The sequence below is a fragment of the Nyctereutes procyonoides genome, unplaced genomic scaffold (assembly GCF_905146905.1).
Source record: "Nyctereutes procyonoides isolate TBG_1078 unplaced genomic scaffold, NYPRO_anot_genome, whole genome shotgun sequence".
NCBI lineage: Eukaryota > Metazoa > Chordata > Mammalia > Carnivora > Canidae > Nyctereutes > Nyctereutes procyonoides.
The window spans coordinates 59,933,063-59,943,553 of NW_026575020.1; the positions used below are offsets into that span (position 1 = coordinate 59,933,063).

The window sequence follows — 10,491 nt, forward strand, 5'->3', positions numbered from 1 at the left end:
TCCAACCACCACAAGAACTTATTTATTCTCAGATAAAGTCAGTAAATGATGCTTCCTACTGCCGTCTGACACCTGCCACGTGAAGGGCCGAGAAAAAAGCTCCGTGTTGCTGCCTGTGGAGGAGCCGTCTGGCTGGAGCCTGTGTGGGTGTTCGGGCGAGTCGGCTCAGCCTCCACTCCTCACTCGGAGCTGGATCTCCAACCTGAGGAAGGCCTTGAGGTTCTGGTCAGCCACGTGTTCCTCCAGGGCAGCGAGGGCGTGCTCCCCACCATCCTGGTAGTGCTGCAGCAGCGCACCTGCGTACTCCACCCACACGCAGTTGGGGCAGCCACTCATGCAGCAGTTTGTGGGGGGCTGGAGCTCAGGGGGAGGGGGATACCGGGCTTCTGCCGGGCCTGCACCGGGCAGGGAGGACTTGGGCTGCCTGGTGCCATCTGCACCTGACGGACAGCCCCCCTCTGCGTGGTCCTTCCCAGACTCTCCGTGGCCGTCACGGACCTGGATCCGGGCCTGAGGCCTGTAGAGAATGCTGCTGCCTCCGGGAAGCCTTGGGCGCGGGTCCCAGCTGCAGAGTGGCCACGGCCCCTAAGAGGACAGATGCTCGTGAGGCCTTGCCTGCCCCCAGCTCTGGGGGAACTGGCAGGGGGCTCCAGGTGGTGCGTCTCTGCTTCCTCATTTCCCGAGACCTGAGACAGGTTACTTCGCCTGCAGACTCGGTTTCCCCTCCGTGACACGGATGTAAGGGCCGGGCAGACGCTGGGTCAGGGACAGGCAGTCGGTGCACACTCCAGCAGGTGCGGGGGGCGGGTAGGTGGCACCCCACCGTGGGCAGAAATGGGGGCAGGGTGGAAGTGGCTCCTCCCTCCCCCTACCAGGCTGGGCCGTCCTGACCGGCGGCGCCCCCGCGGCCCTGGCCTCCCCCAGGTCACCGCCCAAGGCCCCGAGGGCAGCCCCCTCCCCCCAGAGGCACGGCTGCGCCCTTCTGTGCCTCCTCCGGCCCGGGCCGCACGGTCCTCTCCCCTGCTCTGCCGTCTCCGGGCCCTCGACCCCCGCCGCGCCGCCCCGGCCTCACTGGCGCGAGGAGCAGGAGCGCGGGTCCCCGGCCTCCCGCACGCGCCCGCCGGTACTTGCCGCAGCGCGCGCAGCAGCAGCCGCCGACCGGCCTCCCCCAGCCAGGCTCCGCAGCAGCATCCTCTGCGCACGCGCGGCGGCCCCGCCGGCGGCGTGACGGGCAGCCACCCTGGCCAATGGGCGGCGGGCTGAGCGCAGGAAGCGGAAGTGGCGGCGTGGGGCGGGGCCCGCGGAAGGGCGGAAGTGCCTTGGCCCGGGAGCGCCCGGCGTGGGGATGGCGGCGGCTCGCCGCGGAGGGGCTGCGCCCGTGGGCCCGGGGGGTCCGGGGCGGCCGCAGGGGCGGCAGCCGCCGGGGAAGCAGCGCTCAGCGCCGAGGCCCGGGCCGCGCAGGTGGGTCTCAGCGCCCGCGCTCCCTGCCCACCCCGCTCTGCCCGGGGGGCGGGCGCGCCGGAGGATCGGGGGCGGGGGGGGCGGAGGCTCCAGGGTCTCCGGCCCGGCACTAGGCAGCTCCCTCCCGCCCTCCTGGGCCAGCGCCTGCGAGAACCCAGCGCAGGGGCGGCCCCCGGGCAGGAGGCGCCCTCGCCGGGCCCGCACCCCAGCAGCCAGGCGGCCTGCCGGGGCCCTTGCCAGCCCAGCTTCGGCGCCTCTGACTCCGCCTATGCCGAACCTAGCTCGCGTCCCACCCTCCTATTCTCGCTCCAGAAAAGAAAAGAAGAAAGTGAATTGCAAGCCCAAGAACCAGGATGAACAGGAAATCCCCTTCCGCCTCCGAGAGATTATGAGGAGCCGCCAGGAGATGAAAAATGCCACCAGTAACAGGAAGAGGAAGAGAGAAGGTAACGTGCAGGCCCGGGCGGGGCGGCCATGCAGCTGTGTGTGTCCCAGTCCCCAGCTGCCTGGATGTGCACCCGGGCTTCAGCAGAAGAAACCTGCCAGCACGCGGTGGTCCGAAGGCGCAGGAAGGAGCACGTGGGGCTCTGACCAAAGGCTGGTGTCCCCAGGGCCAAGGAGGTGGCTGGCAGCAGGTGGCAGCGTGGTTTCAGATGAGGCTTTTTTTTTTTTTTTAAGATTTTTATTTACTTATTCATGAGAGAGAGAGAGGCAGGCTCCATGCAGGGAGCCCGACGTGGGACTCGATCCCAGGACCCCAGGATCACGCCCTGGGCTGAAGCCGCTAAACCGCTGAGCCACCCGGGCTGCCCTCAGATGAGGTTTCGACAGAGCCCTCCTGTAAGGATTGTTGATTCCCGCCCCCCAAACTAGCAGAGATCCATCCGAAGGGATGATGGGTTCAGATGTACTTTGAGAAACGATCTCTGAAACAATTGAGGGCTTGGGCAGGGCAGGCCCGTGAGGCTGTTGCAAAGTGATGGTGGAGAGAAGTGGCTGTTTTCCAGAAGTGAAGGAGGGAATTGGTGAAACCCCGCCCTCCCCGGAAAAGCTTACCTTTCCAACCCCTCACTCAAGGCTGGGTTGGGTGCCCACCTGTCACCCTCTGCCAGAGAGGACACTTGGAGAAAGGAGTCCGGCTTGTTGGTGTTTTGCGCATATACGTTTGTCTTCTCAAATATGAGATTGTTTTTACATCGATTTTTTTGTAACCTTCTGGTTTTTCATTGGAGGTATACGGGTATAAAGAGATAGCGACAGAGGCAGGGAAGGTGGGAAGTACAGTCGGCGTACTGGCGCCAGTGGAAGGTGGCACGTTTTGAACTGTGCTTTACTGAACTGCCTCCTGGTTTGGGTTATTTAAGACCTACAGTCACACACAGTGGTGAAAGGTATGAGGTACGGCATAGCGCCCCTCCCTGTCTCTGAATCCTGCTCCTCCGCCTGAAACAAAGCACTGTTCATCCTCCCGTATACCTGCCGCAGAGAAATACCACGCAAGTTCTCATGTATCCATGATGGAAAAGCTTCGTGTTCCTTCTGTGCATTGGTTAACATTCTGGGTTTGTGCGGTGAATCGTTACATAAACGGGGTAGTGATTCACCGAGTCCCCTGTTGACTAATGTTTAGGTTATCCGCTGTTTTCCTTTTGAACGGAGCTGTGGTGGACGTCTTTGATGCCCAGCAGTGGGCGTGTGGATCCCTCCGCGTGGCTGCCTGAGCTGGGCATCGCAAATCCTCTCTAGCTCCCGTGGTTGGGCTGCCCCCACTCACTGGAGTCAGGTCTTCCCTGTGGCTCCGTGCAGGGACAGGAGCATGGAGCCGCCAGCACCACAGCCCCGACATCTCCCTTTGTCCTCAGCCCAGGTGGCCTTCAGAAAGACACTGGAGAAGGAAGCCAAGGGAGTGGAGCCGGACATCGCGGTCCCCAAATTCAAGCAGAGGAAGTGGGAGTCTGACAAGGCCTACGTCCAGCGAATGGAGCAGGAGGCCCAGCACGTGCTCTTCCTCAGCAAGAACCAGGTGGTCCGGCAGCCTGAGGTGCAGGCGGCTCCCAAAAAGGAGAAGTCGGAGCGGAAGAAAGCGTGAGTAGGGGTGAGGTAGGGATCCTGTGACTGTTCTCTGTGGTGACCGTGTTTTCTTGCTGGGGGACCAGCACCCCACCCCACGACTCAGGGGGAGCACAGAAGGAAGTGAAAACCTGGTTGGTTGCTGAGCATTTTTCTCTCCGTCAGAGCTTCTTAACCCTGGGGGTTCGGGGAGCCTCTGAATCCACAGAACTCGTGGCCTAGCTTTGTCTTTGCCTTTCTCATCAAGGGGGCCCAAGGGCCAGTTGCAATGGGGGAGAGGGGGGAGATAAGGCTGATGCTCCCTCAGGAAGGCTTGCTGGCTCCTGGGGGACCGTGGCTGCCCGCTGGAGATGGGTACTGCAGGTGGGGGATCCCACGCGGCTATGGGGCTCCCCCGCTTCTGCCTGGCTGATGCCACCTCCGAGAACCTGATCTGGGGTCGTTTCCCTGAAGTTGGGGGGCCTTCAGCTGTGACCTCTTTCGGTTCCAGTGCCTCATCTGTAAAGTGGGGATACTGGCATGTCCAGCGGGGGCTCGGGTGAGATCCTTGCAGGGTTCCTGAGCGTGGCATCCGGCACCAAGAGGGAGCCTACCACCAGCTGTAGCTCCTCTGCCCCCCAGCCCTGTAGAAGCCTGGGAAGGAAGCCATGGGCCGCCTCCCTGAGCCTGTGGGCAGGGGCTGGGAGGTGGTTTCTTTTTTCTTTTATAGATTTTACTTGTTCCTGAGAGACACAGAGAGCGGCTGAGACACAGGCAGAGGGAGAAGCAGGCTCCCTGTGGGGAGCTCGATGTGGGACTCAAGCCCAGGACCCCGGGGTCACACCCCAGGCCAAAGGCAGATGCTCAACCACTGAGCCACTCAGGCACCCCACGGGAGGTTGTTTCAATAAAAAAAGAGCTTTTTGAGATGTTTCTGCCATAACTCTGTTTTTGAGATGAGCTGCTCCAAGCTTTGTTTAACAGCTGTGAGGGTTGGAGATGGTCTGCAGCCTCCTGGGGCTGCCTGCACCCGAGCGCTCTCCATACTGGTAGTCAGCTCGAGTGACAAAAAGTACGTCACAGAAAACTGTCCCACATGCCACCTAGAGCCGCAGCGATCTCCTGAACACAGCGCTGCTCTGTGAGACCATTTAGGTGCAGCAGCACAATCCACATGTGGGGCCAGTGAGTCTCGGGGTGGGGATGGGGGGCGTTGTATACAGCACGGCCAGCAACAGCCTCGTCTCTACCCCTGAGGTGCCAGGAGCACCCCACCCATTGTGACCACCCAGAATGTCTCCAGGCGTGGTCAGGTGTGCCCTAGGGAGCACAGTGTCCCCCACTGAGAACGTGGACTTGGAACTCTGGGGCCTGCTGTTCAGAGCCCTCTCGGGCGCATGGCTGTGGGTGCAGGTGGTTGCCAGAGTGGGGACTTGGCAGCAGCTCGCTGGGCTCTGCTGTGGGGCATCCTCCTGGACAGGGGTGACCTCTGCTTTGAGTCTAATGAGGTAAGACTTTAGGAGTCTGAGCAGCATTGTGCTTTCTTCCTCAGGTTCCAGCAACGGCGACTGGATAAAATCCGGCAGAGGAGGGAGGAGAAGGCAGCAGAAAGGCTGGAGCAGGAGCTGCTCCGAGGTAGCTCTTCCTGGGCACCTATGTGTCGGCAGGGTTGGGGGGGTGGCAGGCGGCCGTTGGGTGGCCGGGTCCTGGGGGCCTGGGGGCAGAGGTTGCATGGGCAGAGGCATCAGTGTGCTCCTCTTTCCCCCCAGACCCAGTGAAGTTCGGTGAGGTGGCCCTGCAGCCCCCAGAGCTGACTGCCCAGCCCAGGTCGAGCGCGAGCAGGGGCCAAGTAAGTAGGCCTGGTCGGGAGCCTACGTGGAATGCCACGTTCTCACCAGGCGTACAGCTGTTGGGCCAACACGGGTTCTTCGTTATCTCCCCTCCTTCCTGAACCTGGCCTCAGTCTTCCATCTCTGTTCTTTAGCCTGGGAAGAAATCGCTGATGCTGAGGAAGCTTTTGAGCTCTGGTGGCGTGTCCCAGCCTCTGACCACGTCACTGGCCCGACAGCGGATTATTGGGGAGGAGAGAGAGCGGGCCGTGCAGGCCTATAGGGCACTGAAGAAGCGGCAGCAGCAGGGGACTCAGTCACCACAGCCACCCCACCTCGCTTCCAGGAAGAAGGCAGAGATGTGTCTGTGACGGCAGGACCAGGGCCTCCACGCCTGTGTGGGGGAGGACGAGTAGACGGCCTGGAACACACACTGGGACTCTCAGGGCCCCCATGGACTCGCTCTCTGGTGCAGAAGGCTCCAGGCCTTTTCTCTCGTTTTTTCTCCTTAGGATGGCTCTCCTGTGAGTGACCGTCTGCTTGTGTGTCCGAAGTCCCCATAGAGTGGCCAGCGGCTGTTTGGGACACAGTCGGGCACACCTAGCCTCATTCCCCTGAAGCTGGCATCACTCACAGCTTTGTTCTGAATACTCAGGTCCAGGCTGAGATAATCAGGGCTACTTTAGGGAGGACAGTCCTTAAACGCCAGTCCACTGGAGAGACCATGCTCGCTCGGCCGAATTTAACTGAAGCTCTGTGGGGCTGAACAGCACAGTATGGCGGGAAGCACAGGCCAGGCAGCGGGTCGGGGTCCGCATCCCTACAGAGGCAGGTGGAGCCCACCCAGGCTCTCACTGGGGTACAGAGACTGATGGCACCACCCACACCTAGTGGGTTTGAGAGGAGGTTGGGGAAAGAAGAGGTATGAAGCCGTGTGATGGCAAGGACAGAACTCTGGCCCAGGTCCTGCCTGTGGTTAAAAAAAGGTGATGTTGGAATTCCTGCCAACCACAGGGCCTGGTGAGGTTTGACCCTTCCACCAGAGCCGAGGGAGGGAAGGAGGGAGGGCGGGCGGGCACGCATGCCCGGACAGCAATGTGCTTAAGACCTTAAGGGGAGAGTCCTGCTGCTCCTACCCTGGTGAGGACAGCACCTGGCTCTGCTTGGCCTCGCCAGCTCCGGCTCTGTAGCTGGCAGACGTGGGCCTGGACAGTCCAGGAAATGCTCTATCTCAGCCTCGGCCAGGTGGCCCTACACAGGCAGTGTGCTCTGTGGGATCCTTCTTTTGCCCTTGTTTGCATCTTTTTTTTTTTAATTAAAAACCTGAGTTAAAAAAAAAAAAAAAAAACAAACTTGAGTTGAAGTTGTATTTGTGCTCAGGGGTGTCTTTCTGTGTGGTGGGGGCCCTGTCCTACATCAGGTGACCAGGAGTGCTGGGCGCCCTGCAGCAGCCAGGACTCATGCCAGCTCTCCAGTGGCAGTGGGGTGGGCAGCACGCCTGCTCCTTCAGTGGCTGGCACCCTTTCTGCAGTAAGATTCCAGGACGTGGCATAGTGGCAAGACCAGGACCGAACGAGTCCCTGAGAAACGCCCATGCTCCTGGACGTGTTGCCAAGCGTGGCACTAAAGCAGGAAGATGGAAACAGGTTGTGGCTGGAGGAGGTCTGCCTTTCACACCAGGTTCGCCAGTCACATGACATATGGAATCCTCTCAGGCCTGTCAGAGTGTCCCCAAAACTCAACAACTTGGCCCGGGGTGGCTTTATCATGAGATGTCACCAGGTGTAAAGTTTGAGGTGAAGCCTGTGCCGGGGGGCCAGCCCCTGAGAGATGGTGCCCAGACTGAGGTCACCCCAAAGACAGAGCCAGGTGCTTGTCTCCTGAGTGCACGGTGTGTAACTGAAGCGGGGCGGGGTGGGGGTGGTGGGTGAAGGCTGGGGACTCTGGGTGCCAAGTTGTCTGAAAGCCACAAGGACTTCATCCTGGGGTGGAGGCCATTCACACCCAGGGCTGCATGGGGTGATTCACGGGCGATTCACGCAGTGACGCAGCACACAGTGATCCCAGGCTTTCCAGAGAGGAGCACGTCCACGGGGTGGGTGGGGGGCAGAGACTCAGCCCCAGGGGCCCCGCAAGAGCTTCTCGGAGGCATCCAACTCCCGCATACAGACCCTGGCAACGAAGTAGCCAAGTGGAAACTGCGGCTGAAGCCTGTGCCCCGCTCTGCACGCCCGGAGGCCCTACTAGCCTCACCCGCCAGCTGAGCTGAAGGAATCCATCTGTAGGAAACACCACCACACCCAGGAGCGGAGGGCTCAACCCCAAGCACAGTGGGCTGAACAGCAGCCCTGAGAACACGTCTCACTGTAATCCTGGAGACATGCAAGCGTGACCTTATTTTGACAAAGGATCTTTGCAGATGCAACTAGAGATCTCTAGATCATCCTAGATTTAGGGTGGGCCCTAGATCCAGTAACGGGTCCCTATAAGGAAAGAAGGCCACATGCACAGGCAAGGATTCTAGTTCCACAAGTCACAAGCCAAGTTCTATGGAGAACCGCCAGCAGCCACTCGAAGCCAGAAAAGCAGCAAGGAATGCATTCTCCCTCACAGCCTCTAGAAGGAACCAGCGCTGCGGACACCTTGCTGTTAGTTTTTTGACCTCCAGGACCATGAGCATAAATTTAGGTGGCTGTGAGCCATCAAGTTGGTGACAATTTGTTACGGAGGCCCTAGGACATGAATACACCCGACAGGTGTTCTGCAAACCCCTCAGCTGACATCAGGATGAGCTTGCCAGGACCTCCTGCGCTCTATCAGAGCCGCCCCCACGCTCGCCTACCCGTGGGACCCCGATGCCCTCCTGGGCACACAAGTGCATTCGGCACATGAACTAATGAAAACACTGTTCTCGTTTTGACTCCAGGCTCGGTTCTTTCTATGACAGCGGCCTCACACAGTGGAGGTCATGTCATCGGCATGTCAGAAACTCGTGGGTACAATCTGTACCACAGTCAAGAAACCAAGTCTGTGGGGCTGTGCAGCGCAAACACCTCTGGGGAAGCAGAGCAGTCCTGATGGGAAAGGAGTAGATTCCAGGACGGCAGCAGGACACCCAGCCACCCTGCAAGCCCGGCTTCCTCTCCCTGCCATGGGGACAATTTTTTCATTCAGAGGCCAGCTATCAGGAGTCTCTGTAACTAGGGTGCCTCAGTTTGCCCATCACTGCAACTCAGGCCAGGAGCCCCCTGGCTTGTGTTGGGTCATCCTGTCCCTGATGAGTAGAGATCGCTGGAGGCCGAACGGTGCTATTCTCTGCCTCCTCCCCGGAGCCAGCCTGTCACACTTCTGCTCCAGGTGGTCAGCGGTTGGGCCTGTGGGTGTCCTGGAGCCAGTGCATCACCTCAGATAAGCCAGTGCCCTTGTGGGCACTGATTTCTGCCGTGGTGATGTTCTGCTTGGCACAGGCAATGATGTCTGGGAGTCTGATCAAGGACTTCATCTCCTCGATGGTCATGTAACAGGGCAGATCACTAGAGCAGAAGCAGCGCGCAGTCACGGTGTGCTGCCACAAGCCCATCCCAGCCCTCGCCGCCCCATGGGCCACCCTCCTGGCTATGGTCCAAGGGAGCTCCTCCCCCGGGGCACCCCACACTCCTCCAGGAGGACAGACCCGTACATTTTATTGAAGAGTATCAGGACTGATGCTTCCGCAAGTCCTTCTGCAGAAAGAAGACCCAGGAGTTGCACACAGGACGCGGACAGCTGAGTGGGGTTGGCGGCATCCATCATGAACTGGGGAAGAAAATGCAGACCGGGACCACCCCATGAGGGAGACATTGCCAAATGCCCTCCTTTGGGCATTGAGACCTTGCTCAGAAAAGCAAAATGACTTTTAAACAAATGACTTTGGGGCCAGGGGAAATAGAGGAAATTGCATTGCACGAGAGTGACCTGGTGTCACTTGTTTCCACCCATGTGGAAGCCTCTCTACTCGTGTGGCCGTCACTTCTCCCAGGAAGGGTCCTGGGATTTGGGGCCAGGCCTTGCTAGGATGGAACAAACCCACAATGGGTACAATTCAATAGTAAACATTAAAACACACCCGAGGGAACACTGCAGACAGCAAGCGCCTTACAAGTGGAGAATAAACACTTCTGCCAGCAAGCCCCACACGGGCTGCGCATCAGCTCTGGGGCAGGAGCACTAGGGATCAAACTGGGGTCCCAAAAGGAAGCCGCTGGAAGGTGAGTCCTGTTCCCTTGACTAGCATCACTGCCCAGGAACCCAAACTCCTGCCCAGCAATGCCTAAAGCAGCCCACGGGCTGCTGACCTACCAGGAGACAATGGCAATCTCCATAGTAGCTGGGCCAGATGGGGCCCATGCAGCCCCCCAGCTCCCGGATGGTGATCTTCCTCGGGACCACGATGTCCGTCAGGTCGGTGCCCACCTGTGGGAAAAAACCAGGAAGCATTAAGGACACAGGCGCTTCTCCACTGGGAGCGTGCACTGGCCTAAGGCCCAACACACCGGCTCTCAGGGGCTTAGACGGTCCAGCACAACCCCAAGCAAAGAGGGTGAACCTGGCTTCCAGGGGCCAACGCCCTAACCCCGGAGCTGACTGGCCGCGGCTCCAACACCCACCAGCGGGTCGGGTCGGCCTCTGGGGGACCAGCTCCGTCCCAGGGGGCAGGCTCCTCCCCGTGACACCGGCTCACCTCCCGCGGGCTGCCCTAACACACCGACCGGCCGGATCCAGGCCCCAGAGGGTCCCCGTTTGTGCCACCCCGCGGGAGAGCGGAAACCTACCGTGGGCCGCGTCGGGGGGGGGTCGCCCAGGTCGCCCTTCCCGTCCGCGGAGCTCAGCTGTGCGGGCCGTCAAGGATGCGGAGCCAGGCAGGGAAGGCGGCGGCGGCCGGAGCCCGCCCCGGGCCACCCCGGGCGCCCAGCCCCGCCCCGCCCCCACCCCCCGCGCCCCAGGCCCCCGCGCCCCCCAGCCCCGCCCCCCCGGGCGCCCCGCTCCCCCGGGGTCCCAGCCCCCCACCGCCACTCCCCGCCCCCGCCCCGCGCGGAAGGATAGTCTGCAGCCTCTTCACCAACAGCGTCTTGCCGACGCCCGCGGCCCCCAGCAGCAGACACATCGCGGCCCC

General features: G+C 60.8%; 3 protein-coding genes across 4 annotated transcripts; 1 reads left to right on the forward strand and 2 right to left on the reverse strand.

The window, feature by feature from the left end:
* On the reverse strand, positions 1–1,204 carry OXLD1 (oxidoreductase like domain containing 1). Its single transcript, XM_055315672.1, has 2 exons — positions 1,132–1,204; positions 1–585 (listed from the first exon to the last, which is right to left on the reverse strand). The coding sequence occupies exons 1-2, from the start codon at positions 1,189–1,191 to the stop codon at positions 166–168; spliced, it is 480 nt and encodes a 159-aa protein (XP_055171647.1). The 5' UTR covers positions 1,192–1,204; the 3' UTR covers positions 1–165.
* Positions 1,205–1,313: 109 nt separating this feature from the next.
* Positions 1,314–6,669, forward strand: CCDC137 (coiled-coil domain containing 137). 2 transcript variants are annotated; one of them, XM_055315645.1, is made up of 6 exons: positions 1,314–1,461; positions 1,774–1,907; positions 3,324–3,546; positions 5,063–5,145; positions 5,280–5,359; positions 5,495–6,669. In XM_055315645.1, the coding sequence occupies exons 1-6, from the start codon at positions 1,346–1,348 to the stop codon at positions 5,708–5,710; spliced, it is 852 nt and encodes a 283-aa protein (XP_055171620.1). In that variant the 5' UTR covers positions 1,314–1,345; the 3' UTR covers positions 5,711–6,669. The 2 variants fall into 2 exon arrangements, with proteins under 2 accessions (XP_055171620.1, XP_055171628.1); XM_055315653.1 differs by lacking the exons at positions 1,314–1,461; positions 1,774–1,907 and adding an exon at positions 1,914–2,301 and having other exon boundaries at positions 3,329–3,546.
* A 23-nt stretch (positions 6,670–6,692) lies between these two features.
* ARL16 (ADP ribosylation factor like GTPase 16) lies at positions 6,693–10,482 on the reverse strand. The gene is made up of 5 exons (XM_055315690.1): positions 10,424–10,482; positions 10,151–10,211; positions 9,678–9,791; positions 9,019–9,134; positions 6,693–8,872 (listed from the first exon to the last, which is right to left on the reverse strand). The coding sequence occupies exons 1-5, from the start codon at positions 10,480–10,482 to the stop codon at positions 8,701–8,703; spliced, it is 522 nt and encodes a 173-aa protein (XP_055171665.1). The 3' UTR covers positions 6,693–8,700.
* Positions 10,483–10,491: the final 9 nt, after the last annotated feature.